At 48.7% G+C, this 27677-nt stretch overlaps 1 protein-coding gene across 2 annotated transcripts in view; it reads right to left on the bottom strand.

Annotated features, from left to right (window-relative positions):
- LOC143326537 (nucleolar protein 4-like) overlaps positions 1-27677 on the bottom strand; it is a 131495-nt gene that overhangs the window by 55525 nt on the left and 48293 nt on the right. For both annotated transcript variants that reach the window (XM_076740141.1, XM_076740142.1), the window contains one exon: positions 4898-5051. In XM_076740141.1, the coding sequence (XP_076596256.1) occupies positions 4898-5051 (154 nt within the window). The remainder of the gene's footprint in view (positions 1-4897; positions 5052-27677) is intronic.

Raw genomic sequence — 27677 nt, 5'->3', positions numbered from 1 at the left:
CGGTCTGAGCCGTCACACAGTAAGAGCTTTTCACTTCAGCTGTCACTGTGAAGTTGAGTGGAGCAGAAAAGAAGAAAAGCAAGTGGCGGTCAGAAGCTCTTAAAAGTGATTTACTAGCTGCTTGTGAGCTGGACATTGGCGTGCGTGTGTGTGTGTGTGTGTGTGTGTGTGTGTGTGTGTGTGTGTGTGTGTGTGTGTGTGTGTGTGTGGACCATCTGCTCTGCTGAAATGAGCTGCCTACTCCAGTTAAATGCCCTGACAGCTTGCTGGTTAGGAAAACACCCACCTGATATTAACTCTGGGAGTCATATCAACCACAAGCTCTTTGGCTTGGCGCTGAAACCGAAGCGGCGGCGGCTCCTCGGAGGAAAGAGCTGCCGCCGTTCTCCACGCGGCTCAGAGCTTAGTGAGCTTTCAGCACCGCCAGGATGAAAGTTAAAAATATTTCAGCCTTTACGTTCAAGAGCACTTCAAAATGGAAAGTGTCATAGCAACAGCGGGAGCAGTGACCGGCGCTGCTCAGACACCTCCTCAGAGCTGAAGGAGAGGAAGCGACACCGACAGGAAACTGGGAACACGGCGGGATCTCACACTCTTTAACACTAAACACAAAACAACATCAAATTTCACGTCTCAGAATTGTTTTGTTTGTGATCGACACCCCAGAATCATCCCGCTTTCAATCTGAATTAGAAAGCGATCATCAAATCCGAGGAGGGCCGTCCTTCCTCAGGAGCGACTCACCGACATGTTTTCATTTTATTTTTCCACAAACACATTTCAGTGCTGAAGACCCCGGGAACCTGAACATCACCCCGACAGATCCATCCCTCCGACCGAGGCCATCAGCGCGACCTGGCCAACCAACCCAAGAGCTCCATCCATCACGAACACTCCTGTACATTAGAGCGACGAGAGGAGGCTTTGCTGCCGTCTGTTTCCTTGGATTGAAGTCTAATTGAGCAGGAAAGGCACTTCAGCCGTGCCTCTCGGCTCCTCTGAGTGTTGTGGCATTTGGACGCCCACAGCCGTCCTCTGGCTTCTATATGAGGGGCAGGAACAGAGCGACCTTTTAATGACAAGGCCTTACACACTGTGCCACCTACTGCAGCCACACACACACACACACACACACACACACACACACACACACACACGCACACACACACGCACACACACACACACGCACACACACGCAGCTCTCCAGCTGGCCTCCTTTGTCCCTCCACATTCCCATGATGCCATCCTCTCCAACCATCTCATCTCATGCCAGTTTCTTTCTTTCAACCACCCCCCCCCCCCCTTCAACCCCCCCCCCCCCCGCTTCATCTCTCCCTCCTCCTTCCAAACGTCATTCCTTTGGTTTGTCTGTCGGTCTGTTTAAACCTGATGGTACCTGGAAGCATTTCCATCACAAAAATGCATATTTTGGCATTTTGCATCACAGACTGATGTTCAGAAAGCAAAGACAGAGGAAAGATCTCATGTTTAGTTAATTCTCATTACTCATTAGTTGGGAGTATCAATGCATCTTTCAAAGATGAAGCTTGTTAAGCTGAACTTCATCTTCGCGGCTGCTTTTTAAATGATTGCATTGATTTTGTTAGGATATACTTCATGTGCTTTGAACTGATGCTCACGTCGGCCTTGCAGGTATTTTGGCAGCTCTTTTTGCCAGTTGGGAGAAACCGTGGCTGTTCTCCAAATCTCTAACCTGCACAACAACATATGCTGTTTGTTCTTGCCTGAGGCCTCTCTGGGCAGGACGCCGCCGTTTCGAACGGCCGTCACAAAACGCTCATACACCAGCTGCAATGGTTAAAGTCTGGTTAAGCACAAAGACTCTCTGTGAGGTTTCACTATAACAACATACAGCTGCTCCACCTCTGCTTCAGAAACACAAGAAGACATCTGAACAAACGACAGATTACTTGACTGACAGCAGGAGGCTGATGGGAAAGTTTTTCATCCTCGGCTGCTCGTTTTTTATCATTCGTGTTTTAAATACGAGTAACTTTCTGCAGTTAAAGTCTGAGATGGAGGTCAGAGAGCAGGAGATCCACTGCAGAGATCACTGACTGAGGCTCAGAGAGCAGGTCAGAAATGTGTGTGTTATCTTAGTTCAACTGTTTCTGATAAGCTGGTTCATGTTTCATCTTCATCTCCTCCTGGTCAGATCACTGTGACGGCTCGTTCCTGCAGGACTCCTAAACTCAGATCACTTCACTGGCTTCTGATGAAACACTGAACTGAACCCTGCAGAGCCTTCAGATCATCAGACACTGGTCTCCACACTGGACCCACCATCAGCAGTTCATCTGGTGAAGGTGCATTCACTGACCGTGGGACCACTCTGATGATATGAGATGAACCACAACTGTATCATCCTTTAAAAGCAAGCTGAAGCTCTGTCTGTCTGTCTGTCTGTCTGCCTGTCTGCCTGCCTGCCTGCCTGCCTGTCTGTCTGTCTGTCTGTCTGTCTGTCTGTCTGTCTGCCTGCCTGCCTGCCTGCCTGCCTGCCTGTCTGTCTGTCTGTCTGTCTGCCTGCCTGCCTGCCTGCCTGCCTGCCTGCCTGCCTGTCTGTCTGTCTGTCTGTCTGCCTGCCTGCCTGCCTGCCTGCCTGCCTGCCTGCCTGTCTGTCTGTCTGTCTGCCTGCCTGCCTGCCTGCCTGCCTGCCTGCCTGTCTGTCTTTGGGTGTGTTTGTTGGTGGGTGATAACTTGTATGATTTTTTCCTTTATATGTCTTAAACACATATTCATATTCTATTTCCTTTTGTTCACGTTGTGTGTGAAGCACACTGAGTTCACGCTGTATGAAATGTGCGATATAAATACATAAATTAGACTTCCTGTGATTTGATGGCGGCTGACGGAGCGACGTGTTCACTGTGCTCTCACACACCTCCACGCTGGGTCTGTTTTTAATGGATGCTCCACCTCCCTGACTGAAAGTCCCTTTAATATCAGCAATCAATCACAACCACGGCTGACGAGTAACGACAGACGCTGAGGATATTAAAGGCTTTAAAACACCGACTTGAAACGTTAAGTCAGCTGATTCTGATCAATCAATGATCAATGATGACTGTCTCTGTAATTTTTAAAGGAAAAATGCTAAAAGTTCCTTTGTTTTCTCGGCGTCATCCTCTGCTTTTCTGTCTTGTATCAATAAACTGAACCCAAAGTTTGTCAAACCAAACAAGAAACTGAAATACGTGACTTTAAGAAACCGATTCATCAATAATAAAATAATTGCTGGTTAGCTCCTCTCACACAGATTAAAGGAACACAGGACCACATGATGGAAACGAGTGCTCAGATCCTGTATCTCAGACAGGAAGTGATGTTTTCTGCATTCTGCTTTTACCAAAGGAGGAGCTGGACGTTAAAATGCCGTCCTCACACGATGTTCGAGAAGTGTGAGCCACCAACGCCTCAGCGTTTAACGTAAAAGCACCAAACGACGGACAAAACAAAAAGAGACGTCCACTGAAAGCCATCAGTGTTCTCCTCCACCTCCATCCCTTCACTTATTTCATCATCCTGCAGAGGCACGGAGGAGCAGATCTTGATGGAGATTGGTTGGAGCACTTAGTCCCTCCTGCCACTGAACCGTCAAACCCACTCACATCAACACACACACACACACACACACACACACACACACACACACACACACACAAACCTGGGCTTGTTTCACTACACTTCTGACCTGTTGTCTTCCCTCAGTAAGAGCTGAAAACACACACACACACACACAAACACACACACACACACACACACACACACACACACACACACACACACACACACACACACAATCACTCAGTGCTGGGTACAGTGTGTTACAGGACCATTCAAAACATGCATGGTTGAGGCATCTCTCTCACTCACTCACTCACACACACACACACACACACACACACACACACACACACACTCATTACAGAAAAAGGTAATAGCCTTTCAGTGCAGAGCAACAGAGGAATGCTCTGTGTGTGTGTGTGTGTGTGTGTGTGTGTGTGTGTGTGTGTGTGTGTGTGGGGAGGACAGTGACAGGCAGGTAGACAGTAAGAAAGGTGGGAGAGACAAAGGGACAATGGGTGGCAGCGAGCGGAAGAAGAGTGACAGCTGAGTAAGTACAGAGAGGAAGAGCGATGAGAGGAAGAACGAAAGGCTCCTGAGTCCTGGAAGACGTCTCCAAACGCAGGGAGAGTCCAGGAAACAGCGACGGAGCGACAGTGAAGGCACCATGAAAAGCTAAAGACAGTTAAAGGGGACGAGGGCTCCCCTGAAAGCATCACATCAAAACGAACAGCGACACACAGAAATCTGATTATTGTGCATCACTTCAGGTGAGACGAGCGTGCACGTGCTTCATCTTCATCTCCACTGAAGCCTCTCTGCTCTGCACGTCACCGCTCTCTGGCACTGGTAATGAACAGAACCACGGCGAGGTGGAGCAGAACATACCTGGATGGAGCTCCGGTTACATCAGAGCAAACCGTCTCGACAGAAGTGACCATAAACAGGGAGAATATAACCAAACGTGATGCATCTTTTCAGGCTGCAGTGATGAAACACCGGCCTGTAAATCACAACTCTTCTCTGCTGCGTCTCCATTAACTCACAAGGTCTGAAGAAGATATTTAGGCGTCACCTGTCGTCACCTGAAGCTTCAAAATGCTACAAACTGAGCTAATCTGTGCGATCCGGGTTCAAACGCGCAGGATGAAAGAATCAAACATCTTTTCCGTTTCACCAGATTAAAACGACTCACAGCTAAAGCCGTTCAGATGCTTCTCGTCTCACCTCCAAACAAAACAGACTGTTCTTGTGTGCTGCTTTCAGTCAGCAGGGACAGCATGAAAAGACGAGCAGATCGCACTGAACTTACCGTCGTCCTCCTTGCTGTGTGTGTTCTGGGGACTGTGGCGCATCCTCTCTCCTCGGCTCGGCGGGCTCAGGTCGGACGCTGCTCCCAGATCAGCTGCTAGCCATGTGGGCTCGCTCATCTCTGCCTCCTCCTCGCTGCTCAGTGAACTGTCATCCTGACCAGGAGAGAGCAAACAGGAACATCTCAGACTTCTTCACAACAACGTCAGAATAACGTGGAAATCAAATCTGCATTCAGAATAACGTGATGTCCCACAGCAGGGGGACAATGTGAGAGGTGTTAGCGAGACAAAGAATCTGAAAAGCTTTCATCAAGCCAGCGCGACTGGAAGGAGACGCCTGAAGAAGGTCGTCAGCGTGTCTCCAAACAGGCGCCACCTGCTCTGCAGGCACCGCCGTGTGAGTCCACCTCAACTCCGACGAGCCGCTTCCTCATGAATGAAACTGTTTTTTTAATCTCTCCAGTCATCGCTTTGTCAGTGTCAGCATCCATCGGAGCAGCTACGACAGCTGCTCCACCGGTTTAACCCAAACATCAGAGGAAACCAGGAACACGAGGCGGAGAAGCGGCAGGCAGGCGAATCAAACACTGCACGCCAACTGCTGCTCGGTGTGCAGCACCTGCAGGCCTCGCTGGCAGCAGGAACATCACACTGAGATGTTTTTCCTCTGAACTCTGAGCCGCTTCACGCCACCTCGCACACTTTCCCTCCGTTCAATCCAAAGACGCCGGGAACGAAAACCAAACACTCCCGATGGGAAACGAGATCGTCTGCAGCGACCAAAAGAGCGTTTACAAGAAAACCTGCATGAAACAGATTTAAGGCCGCCGGATCAGCAGTGACTGACAGGAGAGCTGCAGGTATCTGCAAACATCAAGCGTGGAAACACAAAGAAAAGACAAGCAGACACGAAAGGAGGTGAAGATTTGAACGTGCTTGACTTTGAGGATTTGTGCTAATCCTGAAGCTGCAGGGCTTCAATCATGAAATGAAAGAGGAAAATGGATCTGGATCAGAAATAACACGAAGGCTCCTGAGACGCAGTGTGAGCAAACAGGTGTCATCACGGCTGCTTGTGGTGGATCAACATGAGCAGATAAAGACATTCAGGGTTAAATCTGAATAATTAAAGCGAAACCAGCCAAACTTCACGTGTCTGTTTTCTTTTGTTTTTCTTTTCGCCTGCATCAAACAGGCGACGTTAACGTTTGATCTGGAGTTAGTGATGACAGTCATCTTCCCTCAGTTTGGACTGGGGACACTGTGATGACAGCACAGCAGCTACCCGCCGAGCTTCCACTGTTTCTCGCCAACATTTGTCTTTTTTGACTCTTCCTCCCTCGAGGAAACATCAAACTGGAGAGCGCGCCTGATTGGTCAACGCTCAGGAACATGTCGTTCTAACATCGAGTCTTTGCGGGGCGACAGGTCGTTCAGACGCCCGATGGTCAAACGACAAAATCATCTCAAAAATCAGGTTTGATTAATGTGGTCTGGTCTCAGCGTGAGGCTGAGGAACAGAGCGATGACAACAGAAGGTGATCATACCGTCAACATCTGCTTAGCTTAGTGAGACCGTGATGTTTGCTCATTGTACCGTGAAAATGTCGTGTTTCAACACAAACACTGACATGACTCAGGATACTTCGACATGAATCTCACCACCTTTTCAAACTCACTTCAGCATTTCAATCACACACACACACACACACACACACACACACCTCTGTTATCAGCATCTAAGGAGACGTGCACTTTCAGTAATGAGGTCCTGAGTGCTACAACTGCCTTTTATTGCACACACGTGCACACTCACACAGACAATGGAGAGATTAATGAATGAGCAAAGACCTCAGTGACACTGAGGCTAAGACGCAGTAAACTGCTCTTTATGACTGCTGATGCTCTAAAATCCCTCAAATAAAGAGAGGCGGGCAGGTGAGATCCCCGCCACACATTTCCTGCTTATTTCACATACATGTGGTCCTTCACTGAGAGCAGGGATACGATGCATGAGTCAAAGGTTCACATGTGACAGTGAGGAAACGCTCAGCTAATAACGAGAGCTGCTCACAGACTGACAGGAAGCAGAGACGTTTAAAGGCACCTGCACGGCTTACAGGTACAGTCCACATACATTAACCCTTCCATGAGTGACAGATAAAAAGGTTTTTGATTGGCATTTACATGCGAGGCAGAGGTGTGTGCTTATGTACAGGTGTCACATGCATCCAAGCAGAGTTTGGATGGGAGGTGTGGAGGGGAGTGTGGGGGGGTCATGGAGTCCATGGGGAGGTTTGGGGGTGGGTCGGACGAAGCCTAATCTTTTCTCCTGGACGCTGCCAGCTTTAAAATAAGAAGCTTTTGTTGAAATAAGGGTCGGCATGCAGTGACAACAGTGACCTGAAGTCTTTCACCACGAACAACCTTTGATGTTTTGAATGAGCTGCTGACGTGTGGAGGCCGACACGGAACAAGAGACACGTCATCACATACTGATGGTGAACGCTGCTCCACTGCAGCCTCAAAGGTTCTTACTGATGATATCTGAGTCGAAGATATTTTCATATTTATCCCAAATTCAAACCTCTTACGCTTCTATAAACATCAAACGTCCCTCCATGTGAAGAACCTTCCCACAGACGCTCAGAGTGGTTACAGGCTGGACATTGATCAGCGATCAGAACGATCCCTCACTTCTCACTGATGTTCAGTTTCTCTTTAAAGCAACAGAAAGCTTCATCTGTGCTCTCGCTGCTGCCACCAATTTAAAAACTGAACTGCTGCAGGGGATTCCAGCTTCTATTTAAAGAAAAGAAGATAGTTGTGTGTGTACGACTGTGACTGCAGCTCCTGTAGTGAGTCCATGTGGCAGCGCTGACCCATATCTGTCCGTTACAGAGGGTTCTCCGAGGAGGAGTTTCCCCGGGCTCGTCACACTGGATTAGCCTCCTCGCCGCAGCCAGGCAGCCAGCCAGTACGACTGCACGCGCCGACAATAACTGCTGGCATCCACGTGGGTCTGGAGAGAGCCGAGCCTTCCAGAGAGCTGTGTCATTAAATTAGAGAAGCTTCAATCCACAGCGAGAGTCGCTGTCACAGGCCGATCCCTGCGTCACGTCACGTCTGCAGGAGGCCAGACGCCACCCTGCTGCTTCGTTTCCAGGTGACAGACAGTCATGAAAGTCTTCTTCAGTTCTGGATTAAACGTCATGTTTGGGCACTTTGTGACATCCAGTGTGCCTCATCATGTCTTTCATGTGTCTCTCGTGTTGTTTCTGGTTCTTCTTCTACTCTGTTTATCGCAGCCATGCATATCGTAGCTCATACCTCCACCCTCCGTCAAAACTGCGCCTCGTATATTTACTCCAAACCGGTTTCCAGAAAAGTACCGACTTTGGATTTTCTTTGTTTTTTCTTTTTGGCCACATTTCAAAAATTCGCTCGACAACAGACGAAACACTGCAGCTATTAACCAATCAGCTGTCAAATATTCAATGAATCACCATTATTTTGATTTTTTAAGAAAAACAAAAGTCAAAATTCTCTGATTTCAGCTTCTTAACTGAGTATTTTGGTTTGTGGTTTCTTCAGTCCTCTGTGACGTGAACCGAACGTCTCTGAAGACACCTGAGGATTCATGGTGGGCACTGACCAACGTTTCTCAACATTTTCTGACATTTCACAGACCAAACAGCTTCAGCTTGGACAATATATCATAAATAATCATTGGTTTAAACAATAAGACAAAAGTGCTTTCCAGAGTTTGAGCTGATGTAACTGAGAAGGCTTCTTCTTCTTCTTCTTCTTCTTCTTCTTCTTCTTCTTCTTCTTCTTCTGTTTAACGCGTCGCTCTTGTGCGGTTGGTTGAAGATCAGAAAAAGCCTCCAGTTTCATGACAACTTAGTCAACAGACTGCCACACATCACACTGATGGGCCTCAGGGTCTGATTTTATTTAGCAGCTCTGAGAATGAACGTGAGGAAAACGTCCCGTCTGAGGGCAAACACTCAGAGTTTGGACGCTGTCAGCTGCAGGTCCTCATGTGTTATTAAAGAGCTTCGATAATCAGACAATTAAAGGCAACCGAAATGCACGAAGCTTCAAAAGCTGCTCCAGTTTTTTCTTTCTGAACCAATGTTCAGGGAGTGAACACACAGAGGAAACGAAGGCTGCTCCAGGCGTAAGACGAACAGCTAACACGCCTCGCAGCTCGCGGTAATTCCAGGAGGGAGAAAACAGAAATAGTCCAGATTTCCAGCCTGTTCAATTTCAGAAGGTTTCCAAAGCGTGAACTCGGCATGTTAATCAGCTCAGAGACCTTCTGAGGCCGTGAATCCACCACAGCCAGCCGCACCGATCCACTCTGACAAACGATCAAATGAGACCTTATTTTAATCTGCTCTCAATTCCTTTTCAATTACTATCATCACAGCCCACATTAGCTCTTTTCAATCACCGTGTAATCTCTGTGCAGTCATCGCTGGTTAGCCTGCGTCTCTGTCGCCGCGTTCCAGGACCGAAGAACAGACGGTTCTCATTAGACCCGTGGAAACCATCTAATGCTGAATCTGTCTGATTTCACTTCTCGTCAAGAACGTGAGGACCACGAGCGCTGATGCAGTCATGAGGAGGCTCGTCTTCTCAGGTCCTTTAAAGGAGTTTTTCTTCTGCTTCCTCGAGCTCTTGTCCCGTTGCACCAAAGTCACTTCGGATTTAAACAAAAAGCAAGTACAAATTACCATCAACAACTTGAAATTACTGAACGTTTTGAAAGCAGCTCGTGTAATAATTATCAACACGCAGTGAAATGGGTCAAATTAATAACGGTGATCCACTCAGACTCTTCTGTTTGTCTGATTACACGTTGAGAAAAAAAAACCTCAAGAACAAAACAGCCGCTTTGTTGGGTCATCAGCACGTTAGAGGAGAAGACTGCCAATCAACAAAGCCCAAAATCAATCAATGAACTGATCCCATGGATCCTCCTCAGCGAGCCTCACGGTGCATCGTACCACCACTGAACCACAAATACTCACTAGATTCATCCGCCGCTGAAAATAGTCCCCACCAAATGTCTGTTTCCTCCTGTTTGGTAACATTTAGCAAAACTACAACGAGCAGCTGTTGCAGGAAATGACGGAGGCTTTATCCTAAATTAAAGGTGTTTTAAAGATTTCCATCTTCAGGAGGACCAACGGGAGCTGAGGAGGTCGTGAAGTGACGGACTAACGCGCTGTTGCCAATAAGGAAAATCTAGAAAATGTACATATATCCACAGGATATCACCAGCCGGACAGCAAATTTCCTCCTCGAGCCAAAAGCAAATGATAAATCAGCAAAATCTGAGCTAAATATTTAACATGGAGAAACATCACCTGTTCAGTAAGGTGTTATTCCTCCTTCTTATTGGTTCTGCTGGAAATCTGCTCTCAGAGGGAGACCCCCCCCCCCCCTTCACGGCTCATATCCTCCTCCTCCTCCTCCTCCTCTCCATTTTCTCCCAGTCAGCGAATCTGAGGAGCCAAAAGTCTTTTTCAGTGCTGTTTATGAACGGTGTCAGTAATGATCTGAGCTCATCTGCATACAGATGAACGGCGGCGTTCCTGCCTGAGAGATTAACACGACTGAGCGACGCACTCTGCATCTGTCCTTTCTGTCTCTCCACGTTCGTCCTCGGCTCTGTCGGATCTGTTCTCCTCAAACACTCCTCAAAGTCCTTTTTTCGACTGACTCCTTCTGGTCACTGAAAAAAACTCCATTTATCATCAGCTTTAAGCTGATGTGTGAACTTGTTGTTTCAGGTGTGGCAGTTCGCTCTCTCTCGGCTCCGGTGTTGGTCTCCACCTGCTCCTCCTGAGGGACCATCAGGCTCTTGAGCTCCTAAACGCTGCACGATGTTCAGCAGCTCGTCTCCGTCTGCCTGCTGTTTGCTGCTCACAGTGGTTCTTTCTACTGCTTTGTCTCTGAAAACGACGCCATGAGAGCGAACCAGAGCAGTGAATTTGTGTCCAGACAGATGAACAAACAGGTGGAAGTCAGCTGATCTCTGCTCATCAGTCTTTCATCTACATAGTTTTCACATATTATTATAAGAATAGTGATTAAAGCAACGTAACAACCTCTAATGTGTATCACAATGTCAGCTGAAGTGAAGCGCAATTAATCCTGCGGCTCATTTTCAGCAATTCAAACTCCAAAAGGTATGAAAACAATGAAAGATGAAGGAATTAAAGGGTTTTTTTGGACTGCCAGTCATGTCAATCATGTGAGACGGCAATAAAAACTAATTAAAGCCTCTAAAATATTCAGGATTGAAGCTTTAAATGAAGCTCTCTTCATGAAACCGACTCATGGGGGTTCCTCTCCTCCTAAATTAGTGTGTTGCTCTCGGCTGCGGGACTGACAGTGATGATGACGATGATGACGACTGTGGTGAAGATTATGAGAGGTGCAAAGCAGTAAAGTGCACCCTGGATGAATAATTAACAGCCTCTTTTATCCATTGTCTATTTTTACCAGAGTGGAGGTGAGAGGAAGAGCGAAGGTTTCAACTTTCTTCAAAGAACAAAGCCGAAGGTTTGTAGAACAGGATCAGAGAAGACAGCAGGAGCAGGAGGAGGAGGAGGAGGAGGAGGAGGAGGAGGAGGAGGAGGAGGAGGGTCCGTGAGCATGAATTTGGGGCAAACCTCTACAAATGTGGCAGTTTTCTCTCAGGCCAAGAGGGCAGATGGTGAGGCGAACAGCGGATTAGCTGCAAGGAGGGCAGAGGAAGACGAAGAGGAGGAGGAACTCAATTTACGGACTGTCAGGAGAGGGAGGAGGTGAGAGTGAGCTTTGGAGACGGGCAGAGCAGATGAGAAGCAGCAGGAGGAGAAAACTGCCAGTGGAGAAACGAGCGGAGGGAGGAGACGAAGATGAGGAATTTCAGCTCTGGTTGACAGAGAGGAAGAAAAAGTGGACAGAAGAAAATAAGACACTGGAGCGCGGGGAAGGAGTGAGGAGCAGAAATAAGAAGAGAGAGGAGGAGGAGGAGCGGGTGGAGAGTACGAGGAAGAATAAAAGAAGTACAGTTTGATGAGAAATGACTGATTGTGGTGCCGTCAGCTCATCACAGCTGGATGTTTTATGGTCGCTGTGATCCTACACATCACCATCACTCAGGGTTTAATTTTACTCCTTTGTGTGTTTTCGTCCTCAGTTTTGAACCAGATCACAGTTTGGACTTTTTCTCTGAGCTGAGAGACTCGTCCATCCACGTTAACGCAAAACACACACAGACAGCAGTGTGTGACACTCTGTGTGTGTCTGCCACAACTGTGTGTGTGTGTGTGTGTGTGTGTGTGTGTGTGTGTGTGTGTGTGTGTAAGGCAGGGCATGTGCATTTGTACAAGTCTATAACTGAGTGTGTATAGAAGAGTATTGATTGCTGCTGCTGCTGCTGCTGCTGCTGTGTGTGTGTATGTGTGTGTGCGCGCGTGTGTGTGTGCGTGTGTGTGCGTGCGTGTGTCTTTGTGAGAGCCAACCTGAACCTCACTGTCAGGGTTCAGGTTTGGTTTTAAGGCTGTGAATCAGGTTTGGGTAATGCATTGTGCAATGAGGGTTCTCGTGTGTGTGTGTGTGTGTGTGTGTGTGTGTGTGTGTGTGTGTGTGTGTGTGTGTGTGTGTGTGTGTGTGTGTGTGTTTCCAGAGCAGAGCAGCCGGATCTGGTCCTATGAGCAGTGCTAAGCTAATCAGGTTAGCCACCGGACAAACGGAAGGAAACATTTCTCTCCCTCTGCGCTCATCTCCTCTCCTCCACTCATGCCCGTCCTCCTCCATCTCCTCCTTCCTGTTCTCCTGCTCTCCTCATCACCTCCTCTGCGATCACTTCCTTCCTACCCCTCTGCTCAGCTCTCCTCCCCCATCAGCTCCTCCTCTTTCATCACTGAAAACAAAGGGAGGCTCAGAGCGTCACTTTAAACCAATGGTGTGAAAGAAATCACATCCAAAAACATCCAAATATTTCTCCTCAACAAATAACACACACCATGACCGATGGGGAGGTGTGCTCACGTGCTGATCGGACACATTTCCCAGCATTCCTAGACTTTTCCGTGCTTGATCAATGACCTTGTGGCCCTGCAGAGGAGCCTGCACGCAGCATTATGTCAATGCGTCTGCTTCAAACTTCTGTAAAAAAAAAAAAAAGTAATAATCTCTGCAGCTCGCTCCACCCACGCCTTCAACTGCTGCATCCCCACAGCCGGAGCCACCAGAGGGCCGTCAAGCCTCTCTGCAAACACCAATTATACACTGAGATGATGTTTTACCATGGAGGCCCAGAGCGGCAGAGAATCAGCGCTCAGCGACAAAGCAGCCGACCGAGAGCCGGCGCTAAAAATACACTTTCATCAGTTCTTAAACTCGATGACGGTCATTTTCATTAGTGAAGTCTGAAAGAGTCCAAAGAGCAAAACCTCACGTTTGAGAGCGAACACGTGACCGAGTATTTGTTGACTGATCGATGAGTCCGGTGATTGTTTCAGCTGTAGAGGAAGCAGAAGCGATGCCTGCGCCGACTGTTTGAAGCAGCAGACAGACATAACTGAGCAGAAATGAGTGACTCCAACTTGTCATCGTCTGCTTTTTATGCAAAAATCTGAAGTGCGGCGAGCCTGAAGTCAACGCGCTGCGACTCAAACAACTCAAGAAAACCCAGTTTTTTATCACTGGTTTGGAAATAATCTGCGAGAAACGATGAAATACAACAAACCAAGCTGAAACTCTGACGAGGTGGTGCTGCCCGGTCTGAATGTGGAGTTTTCTCCACCTTTGAAGACACGCTGGACTCGTCCTCGCCTCCACTCCCATGGAGGAGCATCATTTCTCCTTCGTCTCCTGCGTCGGTGCTCTTCATCGTGCTCATTATGTCTTCGTGAAACTACCATTCAAACTCTCCGCCCGATCACAGGAACATGAATATCATTAAGAAATCAATTAAGGTGGATGTTTCCTCCTCCTGTGAAGGAGTTGGCTGGGGGGGTGGGGGGTCTCTCTGCACCGCCTCTTTGTTCTCTTTGTTTTGCAGGCGGTGGTGGTGCAGAGCTGGACCCTGAAGCTGGCATCCTTCCACCTGCCTGCCTCCCCCCACCCATCACTCTCCTGCTCCACCTCCTCATTCATCTCCCTTTACTTCTGCCTCCCTTCCCCCTTTCCTCCCTCATCCCTTCACCCTGCCAACTCCATCCCCGTCCCCGCTGCCCTCTCCTCCCTCCACCGTCGGCCTGCCGCCCCCTCCTCCCCCCTCAACGCTCCTCCTCCGGTCCCAACTCCTCCCCCACCCACGCCTTTTCCCAGCTCCACCCTGCCAGCTCCCTGGCTGCAGTGCTTAGATGTTTTTATTCTACACCCCTCAGAAGTGAGACCCGCTCCCTCTCCGCCTCCTCGCCTCGCTCTCCCTGTCTCGCAATCATGTTTGTGCGTTCCCATGGAAACTGATCAAGGTTGGATGTCCATTATAACCATGTTGATTCGAAGGAATCCTGATTCCTTGAATGTAGAAATAAATACTGGGACTGCCGGCCACTATCATCATCGCGCCACACATCCACCAGAAGCACTTCTGATTGGTACTGTGAGGGGCCGTGATTGGCCGGTGGGACAGCGATGCCGTATCGCACCTCCACCATCTCTCGTGCGAGTAAGTGTGGAACCATTTCATGAGCTTTTTTTATGTGAGGCGAGAGACTGAAGTGTCTCACAGAAAGCTCCCGCTGCTCCTGAACGTCTCCTGTGTTCCATTTGGAGCCCAGTTTTAACATATTCACAGCCCACAAATCCACAATTCAAATACATCTAATGTAATCTCCGTTTATTGTACTATTGTTTGAGAAATCAGCAGGTTCAACCGGGCCTGGATCCCTTAAAAAGATGAAATTTGTGACTCGGTGGATTTACAATGTGAGCACTTTCATTTGAAGGACTTTCAGTCGCCTGAAGAGGTGAAAATATCCAGTAATTCACAAGAAAAGCAAAGAACATAGAGAGAGGTCTGCAAGATGAGCTGGATTTTGAGTAACAGAACCATTTCTTCTATTTGTGATCCCTTTAATGATCACATGACCCCTCAGATTCATCTTCTGTCCAAACATATATCAGGATAACACAATAAACAATAAATAGGTCAAGATGAAGGCGATGTTGTGCAGCTGAGTGAAGAAAAACAGAGGCAGGAGCATTCAAAGTGATTTAAAAACACATAAATCCAGCCAGCGCACGGCCCACCAATCAAACATTGCAGAGATAAGACGCCGCAGGATTCAGGACCCGTTTCCACCGTGGGCCTCGTTAGCAAAGGCAGAGAGCTGCAACGCTGCTGATGTGACGGCGTGGACATCCAGAGTCACAGGGACGACTACGACCACTGTAAACACGACGACAATCAGCGTCAATTCATCTTCACCATCATCATCATCATCATCACCGCCAACCATCATGGTGTCGACTTCACCTGCTGCTCAGTTTGAATTAAAGGAAAAGTTTAAGCTTTTGGGAAAACACACTTACTCAGCTGAGAAGTTTAATACCGACCAGTTAGCTTAGCTTAGCACGTAGCTTAGTGCTAACAACTTAGTACGTAAAGTGGAAGTTAGTGCTCCAAGACGAGAAACACTCCAGAACATCCTCCATGAAAACTGGTCAAATCTCGTCCGTACACTTCAGCCTCACGCCTGAAGGACAAACCTGAGTGATTTCAATCTGAACAGATTCTCTAAAACATCCTTGAAGAAGACACAGTAACAGACTCCATTAAAGCTCCAGTGACAGACAAGCAGAGACATCAGACAATAGAGAAGCTCTCTCAGTGACAAGAAAGAAAGCAGAGAAATGTGAAGGACGGCGGAGCCAACTCGCCCTCCGTCCAGGTTATTTATAGGATGAGGACACGCCGCGAGACGGTGAGTTTGTTCCACGTTATTCATCCCGTGAGGCCACTGTGGCCATGATACAGATTAATAAGCAGAACCGCTTTATGTTTAACAATATGCATCAAAATCAAGACAATAATTACATGTGAGATTTTCTCCATATCGCCCACTCCCAACAGACACCCATTCACACTCACACCGAGGCAACGTCCAATTAGACAGAGCTACAAGTCCACAGACTGTGGGAGGACACTGAGACTCACAGAGAACCTCCTGCACATCGAACGAGGAGCGGCGGTCTGCCGAAGCACCGCTCTGTCGTGAGTCATCTGCACACACGTTGAACATCAGCCGTCAGTGAAAGTCGGCGCAGTGTGACGACACCGCTGGCTTCAGGTGGGTGAGAGCGTCACCGTTCGGCCGTAATTATCACGGGTCGGCGCACTTAGCGCCGCCTGCTGTGCGACGGAGATCCACATTAGCTGCAATACACGAAGGCTAAAGCGGGCTACGCTGGGCTGGGGCACAGCCAGCGACGGGGGCCACGTTCAAACACATCCTCACACATCAATCTGACCGTCGCTTGATAACACGGCAGGAAAATTTAAGGCGCTAACTGCCAGTCAGCCCGCGTGACAGCTGCTCGCCGCTCAGCCCGACAACAACGTCTCATTTCTGACTGCATCCATCTCTCACAGAGATCGATGAGGGCTGGAGGGAAGAGGAGAGGATCATTTCTGAACTGAGGAGAGGTGAAGATATTGATAAGAGGCAAGCTGGCTGGGGACACACACACACACACACACACACACACACACACACACACACACACACAGGCTACAAGGATTAACAGGGCGCAGGCCGAGGCGCTCCACTGCAGAATATTGATTGTTGAGAAAACCGGCCATGAGGAGGAGGTGTGTGTCTGTAAAAGGGTGGGGGGGGGGGGGGGGTATCACCACTGTAACACACGTACACTAATAACACTTGATGCAGCAACATCAGCAGCATAGAGACAAAGGCAACGAGTCGGCCGATGAACCGGCGAGACGGTTTGGTTGACCGACAGACGGACAGACGGACGGACGGACGGACGGACGGACGGACGGGCAGTATGAGGACAAAACGCCAAACAAATGAGACGAAATAAAACCCGTACAGGCAGACAGACAGCCATACAGACTGTCTGTCAGCTGGCTGTGGTCCTGCCTGTCTGCCTGCCTGCCTGTCTGTCTGTCTGTCTGTCTGTCTGCCTGTCCGTCCATCCGTCCGTCCGTCCGTCCGTCCGTCTGTCCGTCAGCTCATAAAAAGCCTCGTATGGCGTGCAGCGCAGAGCCGACGGCTGGCCGTGATCAATACGCTGCCACTGACCTTCATTGAAGAGACACACAGAGAGGAAGAGCGTTCAGGGGGATAACCAACCAGTCACATGACAGGAAGACTCTGACAAGCACCGACGGTCCCTGTCTCACCGCTCCACTTCCTGTTTGACGATCTTCATCTCGTGTCTCAGTGTTTGTCTGATTTCGCCCTCCGGCAGATTTCACACAGAGGGAAAACTGAGCGAGACAGACAGAACTGATATCATGTTGGTTTTCCAGACACACACACACACACACACAGACACACACACACACACACTAACAGTGACTGAGCTCAGTAGCTTCCTCTCAGCAAACAAAGGGCCAGGTGTCGTCTCTGAATCCAGCTCTCACAGCTGAGCCTGTGGGTTCAACTCTTCAGATCCATAAAATCTGACTTCTTTGATTTGTCTGCATCTCTGCTGTTCTCTGCGAGTTTTATCACCGCGTTATCAGGAGATCACTTACCGCGCGTCTGACGGAGTGTTTTTTTACTTGGTGCTGGAAGGAAAACGCTGCGACTGGAGTTCGTTCAGACAAACATCTCTGAGGAGGTAAAGATCCCAACACAGAGGTGACCCGAAGTCTGCATGAAGTGTCGGAAAAAACAGCCTGTGCTCATGAACCGGCTCGGGGCTAATGCTCAGTGCTCTGTGTGAGCACCACAGAAGAAGAGAGCAGCCGTCCATCATGGAGTCTGACTCGTCTTCATTCTGACAAACACAAACTGACTCAAAGTGTTCGCTAACAGCTAACAAAGCTGAATACAGTTCACATTGTGGATCCGCTTTAGCCAAAGAAAAGACCTTTTCAGCCTCATGTAGGACCTCAGGCGGCTGCAGCAGCACAAGGCGCGGAGCGAGAAAACGTCTTCTCTGCGACATCAATAATTAATGTCTCGTTGTAAATGAAATCTTAACTCTAAGCCCACAGAGCATCTTCTCTGTCCTGAACACAAGGAAGTGCAGAAAGAAACACGACCACAGACAGCCGGGCACCGCCACACACACACACACACACACACACACACACACACACACACACACACACACACACACACACACACACACACACACACACAGAGCACGAACAGTCCAGCTCTTCTTGTGGTTTAGAATGATTAGAATATGCTCAACCCACTGAGTGTGTGTGTGTGTGTGTGTGTGTGTGTGTGTGTGTGTGTGTGTCAGTGCTGAGTAGCCAAGAACAAAATGACCAGGAGGAAGGCAGATCCATAAATGTCATGGCCCATTGTGTCTAATCCTGAAACTGAGAGAGAGAGAGAGAGAGAGAGAGAGAGAGAGAGAGAGAGAGAGAGGGAGAGAGAGAGAGAGAGAGAGAGAGAGAGGGAGCATCACTACTCCACACAGACAGATACTGACCTTGTCTTGATATTAGATAAGCTCTTTGTGTGTGTGTGTGTGTGTGTGTGTGTGTGTGTGTGTGTGTGTGTGTGTTCTGGAGGTGTCAGAGATGACACATCTCCTGTGATTCCTGCTGTTGTCTATATGAATCAGATGTGTTGGTGGAGGGCTGGAGCTGAAAACACAGCGACACACTCGACGTCGAGTCTCTGCGTGTTCGTCCTGTCCTCGACAAGTCGCCGCCTCCGACGCCACTGAAGCCGCGCTTGACTTCCTGACTGCAAAAACTCCCTGAAATACTTCACGAAAACCAACGTACCCTAAGTTTGTTCAACATACTTTCAATTTTAGAGTCAAATAACTCATTGTGATATTAAGTATTCGGTCACTGTATGTGTGTGTGTGTGTGTGTGTGTGTGTGTGTGTGTGTGTGTGCGCGCGCGCTCTCCTCCGTGCACTTGGTCTAAAGACTGTTAAAAGTTTGGTTCATTTGGCTGATTGGGCCACTCTCCCCTGACGTCTGAGCGCCTGCCATTCAGAAGAAGCCTACACGTCTAAATGGTTTCTTCCTGCCTGCTTTGACGATGGGAGTCTGCACGAGGTGTTTTATTTTGAAAATCGCCTTGATTCTCTTCCTTCCTGCGTCTGACTTCCTGCCCGGCTCGATCGGCTTTGTGCAGCGTGACGCAGCCTCCGTCAGAAACAAAGGAGCCACGTATCCTGGGACACGTGACACATGAGTTGATATACTGAGATGATGTTCCAGACGTGAGGACGTGGAGTTACAAATATCTCTGTGGCCTTCACTTCCTCTAGAGCACGAGGACGTCAGGACCAAACTTTGACGAGGAACGAAGCGAATGGATGACGGAGTGAAGGTGAAGATTAATGAAACATGATCAAAGTTTGGCTCCGTTTGAATGTGAACTTCTGTGGCCGCTGCTGAGTGTCGATGCTGCATCACGGCGTCCGCGTGCTAACCTGACAGGAAACATCAATGTGCGCTCACTTATTCATCTCATGGCCTGTGGCTCTGTGTGTCTTTAGCATGCAGGTAGAAATTCAAGCCTCCTGGCTTCTGTACCTGTGTGTGTGTGTGTGTGTGTGTGTGTATGTGTGTGTGTGTGTGTGTATGTGTGCTGTAGCTGCAGGCGATGTGAATGCCATCCCTCCACAGAGCTCATTTGGAGCGATCCTACCTGCTCTGGGATCTGACGGGTGCACAGGTGGAACTCGCCCATCGTCCAGCAGCACAGACACACACACACCGACACACACACCAACACGCACACACTCCGCCAGCTCGGTTGTGGTTTTGGTGTACCGCTGCTGGTCAGTACAGCATCGCAGGTAAAGTGTCCGCAGGTCGGTTTGGTTCACAGCATCGACACAAGATGGGAGCTTGTTCGTCGTACAGAGTGAGACAAAAGGAATCCGGTCACATGACGCCGCTGATCATTTTCAGGCGTTAGCGGCTGGTGAGAAAAAGAACAGCAGATATGGCGTCTGGGACCGCGATCACGGCTGCAACCGAAGCCAAATGTGGGGGTTCTCTTTGTTCGCAGAGCCTCCATTTTGCTCACGAGAATGTGCCAAAAGCGACGGCGTCTGGAGCGCCGCCAACACAAGGCGACGCCAACACGACAACGACAACACGCCACTGTGGAAAATGTGTGTTTAATATTCTGGCTGCAGAACCGATGGACGCTTTACATTGTTTATCGAGCAGAAACAACAAATATCTGAGGTTCCAGCTTCTCGAACGTGACGAGTTGCTTCTCTTCTGTGTTTCGTGTCGCCGCGAGCAGAAAATATTTGGCTTTCGTGCTGCTGATCGGAACAAACAAGCAGTTTCAAGGTGTCACTTCAGTCTGTGGGAATGTGTGGTGGACATGTTTCAGTGTTTTCAGAGAGCACACACGCTGAATGATTAATTGCTAGAGGAGAATGTGAGGAACAATGCTGGTGTTGAGTGGACGGGCTGGTCGTCTGACTGCTGAGCTGCCTGTTTTCCATCTGGCTGACAGGACGACACATGCTGAAGTGTTAGGCTGCACTACGAAACACACAGCGAACACCGTGAGTGACAATTAACACAGAGCCGGATTGTCTGCAGTCGACGAACACACGGACACACAAACAGCACGATCATACCGTGTGTGTGCGTGTGTGTGTGTGTGTGTGCGTGTGCGCGCGCGCGCACGCGTGTGCTCATGCAAAGTGAAGATATTTCGCTCACTTTCGGGGACTGTTGGAGGGTTAAGACTGGTTTTAAGGGTTGGGTTAGAATCAGGTTTAGGTCGGGGTCAACAAATGTCCTCACAAGGAAAGAAGTACAAGTGTGTGTGTGTGTGTGTGTGTGTGTGTGTGTGTGTGTGAAAGGAGGTTTTGCTTCAAACGACCTTTATCACTCATCTGTTAAGTCCACCAGCAACCTGGTGAGTGCCTGTGTTTGTGTGTGTGTGTGTGTGTGTGTGTGTGTGTGTGTGTGTGTGTGTGTGTGTGTGTGTCTGCCTGGAAAACATATTCTGAATTATCACCATGGAAACTGAACTTTCACAGACCAGACAATATACAGTAATATATATGATCCATACCGCGGTGAGGTCACGTCATTGTGTAACTTGGCCTTCTCAGTATGGTGTAAATGAAAACTGATGGTTTCACCAACCACACACGCACACACTGCCTGCTGCGGTCGGTGGTCCAGGTTCTTCTCCTCTTTACGTTCTACCTATTCTAAAGGAACATCTGATGGCTTCCTGTGGGAACTGACACCCAGCTGTGCCGCCCTGCAGCGTCCAGTCGCAGTGATTCACCACGGCGGGAGCGGCTCTGCATCCGTGTGCCGCACAATGACGACGCATTTCACACTATGACCTGCACAACACTGACAGAACTTAACAGAACAAACGAGGCTGTGGAACCTGAGCTGCACCGACACACACACTCACGGGTTCATCATAAAAGTTGGTGGCACGGTGGCACAGTGGCAACACTGTCGCCTCACAGCAAGAAGGTCCCGGGTTCGATTCTCGCTGCGGGCACCGGGATGTGTCCTCCACCATGCCTTCGGTGCCTGCTGCTCGAGGAAAAAAAAAAGGGCCTTTCTGTGTGGAGTTTGCGTGTTCCCGTGTTCACCTGGGGTATCCTCCGTAAAACATATCCCCACTAAAAACATGCAAGAAGATCACCACCTGACCAATGGTGACAAAACGGAATTGGGTCCCCGGGCGCCGCTTGGATGGCAGCCCACCGCTCCTGGTCTGCCGTGGAGGAAGGACGACCAGGATGGGAGAAATGCGGAAGACAAATTTCACCTTCGTGTGCAGTGTCCAGCATGTGCATGTTGTGTGATAATAAAGGGGAATGTCTCCCCCTGATTCTTCTTCTTCTTCTTCTGAATAAAACACGCTTCAATCAAATGAGACAAAATGACGCTCTGCATCGCGGTTCGTCTTTTCACCGTTCCAACAATCACCGACTCTGCTTGGGTGGAAATAAACCCTAAAATCACAGAGCTGCAGGTGAAAATCCAACAAATCTAACCAGCGATGGACCCAACCCAAACGCAATCACAGACAAAATGCCAGCAGAGTTCATTCCAGCGCTGTGGGCCTAAAACACTCAGCAGTCTGAGCTAATCATTGACTCAAAGTGGGACAAGGGAGTGGAAACTGCTGTAAAGTGTTAAACCAACACTGAGACTCAAATATATCAGGACCTCCACACCGAGTTTCTCCATAAAAAGGCAGGTGTGGAATACAGAAAAGAGCTGAATAAACAGATACAAAGGGCTCGACTGCAGAGAGGAATAACGTGCACGGGTCAGCTGTCAGTCAGCTAGAAACTCAACCACTCCGTCATCATTGGATCAGTCAGTCATCCACTTGGCCAACCAGGAAATAAGTCAGTCAGCCAGAGAATAACTCAGTCGGTCCTTCCCTTACAGCCATCGGGGGCATGGATACTGGAGATTAGTGGAGTGTCCAACACTCTGAGCCCCACTTAATCCAGTCAGTCACAAATCTGCCCCCAGCATGACGATTAACCCCTTTCCCCTGCAGGAAGCAATCCTAGGGAAACATAGCACGGATTAGTCCCAGCAAAGGTCACTGCTGGACCAGGCTAGTTTCGCCCTGCTAACACGTACGCAGCACTGCCGAGCTGCAGACGCTCACCTCAAACCGTCTCCAGAGGTCAACCTGTGTACGAGAGCAGCCAACCGACAGACGAAAAGGTGTGCTGCATTAATTCATGTCCTCATATTAACGACAGGGCATGGTTACATGTGACGGAAAAGAAAAGGTCACTGGTTTCCGTGTGAGTGACCCACGTCTTACACAAAACTCTCTCCCTCTCGACGTGTTAACCACTGATTCTGGATAAATTAAGACTTCTACCAAACTGAGAACTAAACACGCTCGTGATTAATGCAAAAATTAATGCTAAAGTCACAGCACACGCCTGCTGAACGTGTGTGTAAACAAGCTACTTCTTGCTAACACGTTAGCAGTAACAACACGTCAGTGCGGTGAGGCTAACAGCCTGTTTTGGAGTTTCTGCGCCCCCTAGTGGCCAAAAGACCATCGATTACCTTTAAGCTACTTTTCCCCAGAGCTCATTTCTCAAAGCTGCACTTCTCAAAGCAGAAACTTGTTTCCAGAGTGCTTTACCTTTTCCACCGGTTAATTTGGACGTGTTTATTGCTCAGTGTGAATCTAAGCTCAGTTCCAGAGATCCAGCAGTCAGCACTTTGAGCCACAGAGGTGTACTGATGATCTTTATCTTCTCGCTTCTAATGGATTCGTCACTTGAGGTGCCTGAACGAGCGGCTCGGCTTCATTGTTTTGATTGCGTACCTTTTGCTGGAAAACATCCGAATACCTGTCTGATCCATCGCTCTCTGATGCTGGAGTGCTTACCTCTAATTTTCCCTGTGTATCAGTTATTTTCCAGGCAACTAACTGCTCTGACCGGCAATAATCAGCACTCAGGTCCAGCAGATTGAGTTGTCCATCTCTGCTGCAGCCAGGCTCCCTCATGAGCAGGGCCAGCTATCAGTTTATACTATTAGAAGTCAGAGATGAGAAACTCGCCTGGGGGGAGGGGGGGGGGGGCTTCAGGGAGCGGTGGAGGAGGAGCAGAGGAGGAGCGGAGGAGCGGAGTTCAGCTCCGGCTGTATTATATAGCTGATCTCTGCAGGGACTCTGGTTCCAGTGGTTGAGCACTGAGCACACACAGCAGCATGGCCGCCAGGCAGCACTAGTCTGCCACAGACAGCCGCAGTAATTACATGGAAACGTTCTCTGTGTGACTCGCTGCAGAATAACATACAAAGTGCTTTATGATTGGAGCTTTTATCCTGGGGACCTTACAATATGACAACTTCAGTTTGGCTTATCTGTGGGAGGTGAACCTGAACAGCTGAGAGGCCCTGAAAACATATTTTCTCTATTAGCTGCTGACTATGAGCGATGGAGCGAACACCAACACGCTGCTCCCACCAACCGTTTGGTTACTGCCCCTCAAACATTTCTGCCTCGTGTTTTCATCACGGTTTCTCTCGCTGATGTGACGTGGGCGGGGCTTAGCTGGAAAAACGTGATGTCATACACTTCAAAGCACCAATCAGGATTTCGAGCATTTGACAGTTACAACAGCCACGCCGTCGTGTTGTGGAAGAGTCTTTGAAGTGATGACACACATGATGACCTACAGACAGAGCGCCACGCTCAGTCTGCACCTTCACGTTCCATCCATCTGATTCGCTCTTCTTATGGTCCTTCTTCTAAGATTTAGACAGCTGCTGGTTTGTTACTCAGACTACAGACACTTCCTTCGCTAACCTAAACTGTGAAACTGACGTGTCTTCAGCAGGAGACGCTGTCTTTTTCTCATTTTTCTGCTGAATGGTTTTATCCTCTGAGAGCTGCTGCTAACTCTGAAAAGACTTTAACCTTGCAAACACTTAGCAAAACTCCAACTCTTTCAACCACACCACCCACGTCTGCCTGAAGGTTTAGCTTCTGCTGAGTTTCTCTTAAACAGATACGATGAAACATCCAGATGAAGAAAGGAGCACAAGCTTTGAAAACCCATCTAAGTAAGGGTGGACAAGAGAAAATCTAAAATAAACACATGAGCTGAGCAACAAAACAAAGTCCTTTGCTCCCTTTTATTAACAACACATCAGTGAACTGCAGGTGACCTGAGTGAGAGGCTGATGGAGGAGAGATGACGTGCACTCATCCATTCATCCGGCTGCAGAGCTTTAAAACACGACCTGTGAACGATGAAATCCAAACAGCAGGGATGCGTTCATCTGCTGCGGTCCTGTCTGCTGCATGAATGTGTTTACATTCACAAGTGCTGAGCTTGACCTCTCCTCGTTTTATGGTTCCACTATAAAGGCCACGGAGCTACACACCGCCTCAGGCAATGCTAATCAAACACTGAGTTTGCACACAACGGCTGAGCTCATCAAGCTGGGAGGAGAGCATATGGGCCGCCAGGCAGAGGCAAACCAACACCAAGAGCGTCTCTCAGCAGAGAGCTCTGCACCTCTGACATGAACGTGAAGCACCGCACGCAGGCTGCGAACGTCCCACCATCAGCACCGCGACGGGCTAATAAGGACGGCCTTAATCACAGGCAGGATGACGGCGAGCGCGACTTTCAAGAAAGAGGAGAAAATCAGCTCGCCTGCAGCGACTTATCCAACATTTAGATCACGTTTCCAGTCTATAGTCAGGCCCGATGGCGAGCAGGGGGCACTAACCGATCACTCTTTGTTTGTCTGTTTGTTCTCTGGCTGAACTGCCAACAGAAAAGGGCTAAAGGGAGATTCCACACGGCTGCGTCGCTTTACGGCCACACCGTTAAATGGTTTCACTTCTGTCTGTTTTCACTGTGTCGACATGTGATGAGAGCCTGCACAGGATGTTTTATTTTGAAAACCGAAGCTCGATGCCTCTCCGGTGTCTGACTTGACATGAGACGCTGCCACACGGTTTAAGGTGTTAGTAACTGAATCTGAATCAGAATCTGCTTTAAGGAATCTGACTCCATGAATTCACATTGGGAACAAAACATACCACAGACTGAACAATAAGTTCAAAAGTGTAAAAACATAAAATAAACAAACCAAAAGTCATTTGATCAGCATGTTTCAAACGCTGCCAGGCACCAGTTTCCAGGCTCCAGCTGAACTAAGCCGGACTCCAGTCTTCGCTCTCAGCTCCACTGAAGGGTCGACCAAACGGCGCCAGAACCGAAGGAAGGCGCCAAAAATAAAGACACATTCGATACTGTGCTCCTGCCTCCTGCGCTGCTAACGCCAGCTGTGTAATTACCACCTAAAGGGGGCTCAGGTGAAGTCAGTCACTTTGCTGGTGACTCATCCGATGTAACACGAACAGACGAGTGATCGTGAGGCTTCACCGGCCTCTCGTGGACCAGTCCTAGCTCCTGTTTTCGTCTTTGGTCTCTCTGAGAAAACGAATGCAGACGTTTGAGTTGCAGCTCAGGTCATTAGACACGTGTGCGCTGACGGAGGACGACTTCAGATAAAAACGAGAGGCTGCCTTTGGACCCACTTGATCTTTGATCTGAGGAGGACGAGCTTACAGAACGGAAAGGTTAACTGCCGAACTTCTGCCGAATCAGCAAAAAGTCTCTTCTGTCTGTAATCTCTGAATGTGTTTTTAACTGTAATGTAATTGAGGGAGAAAGCTGAGATATATGACAGCATTTATCTCGTGGCTCATGCCTGACACACATTAAAGGGCCACAGAGTATTTTCTCACAGCATGAAGCCAAAGACAGAGGACGTGAAATCAATGTTTTTCTGCCTGGAATCAGATACGAAGCAGCTGAAGTGGACGTATGTATTCTGAGGGATCTGTATGTCGACCCTGTGCCCGTGCTGGCTCACAGAACCCTTCATTTAGCCCTGCGCGACGTGCATCAGCATGCACTGACGTCATCACATTAGTCATGAATGTCCCTCCAACGTGTTCCCGGACAAACGTTCCTCTTCATTTAATGGTCCTGTGAAGTGATTCTGCTGTGACCGTCGTCACTTCACGTTTCCCCTGATGTCGGACCACTCGGACGTGTCGACCGGGTGGATTTAAGATGGATGTCATTCAAATGCAGTGCAACTAAAACGCAACCACACACGACAGCGCGGCTCAGTACAGCCTTGAGCTCTCTGCGAAGGCATTTCACAAAGGCTGCAGACGAGCGCTGAAGACATGCCGCCTGTTCACGGTGAGCCGCTGCAGGAGGAGCTCGACAGGCTTATTGTTCGACGCAGATTGAAGTGCTTTTCATGCTGGAACTGAATGGAGTGCAAGGCAGACCGCATGAAAAGTGGAAGAAAACACCTATAGATCCACTTTGTAAAAATACAGATGTCTGATGGGAACACACAGAGCAGCAGAAAAAGACCTCTTCTCTGGGAGAAAAATGAAACTGACGTGGAAAAAATAAAATCTAAAGATTCGTCCAAAAAGAGGTTGAGAGGACAGAAAGACAGAGACTCAAACTATTCATGTTTCTGAAATGCGGAGCATGACTTCTCTACAGGAACAAACACCTGAAGGTCACCATGTTGAACCTGCAGGCGTCTGAAATGAGGCTTTCACAGGTGGAAGAGTGGACCAGGTGACAGCACTGAAGACAAACATGTCTGTTACCAACAGCTTAATGTTTCTAACATGACCAGCTGCTGACTGTACCTCTGACATCACAGGTGACGAGCGCGTACCTGTCAGGGCCCACCCCGTCAGTTATTTCTGTATTTGTGACTACAATGATGATTGATTTACTTTTTTAAGCCGCACACTGATCTGATACTTGATCAGAGCAAAGAAATGTCGAAACAAGTCGTCGACAGGCAGGAAATTAAAGGCCATCGACAGTTCTGATGTCTGATTCCTCATTTTTTTTCAAACACCAAACGTTTGTTGGTTCCAGTTTCTCTCCAGTTTCATCGTGTTTTTGTAAATTGAATTTCTTTGGATTTTGGACCATTTTTGGGTCAAGGCTTCGTTGTGGGCTCTGGGAGCCATGATTGATGTTTTTCACTGCACATTAATCCATTAATCAAGATATAATTGATTCAGCTCCAGCTGAAAC

This window comes from Chaetodon auriga, chromosome 10 (genome assembly GCF_051107435.1).
Source record: "Chaetodon auriga isolate fChaAug3 chromosome 10, fChaAug3.hap1, whole genome shotgun sequence".
In the NCBI taxonomy this organism is placed as follows: Eukaryota; Metazoa; Chordata; class Actinopteri; order Chaetodontiformes; family Chaetodontidae; genus Chaetodon; species Chaetodon auriga.
The sequence above is the reverse complement of the archived record's forward strand: the minus strand, read 5'-3'. Positions and strand labels throughout refer to the sequence as shown.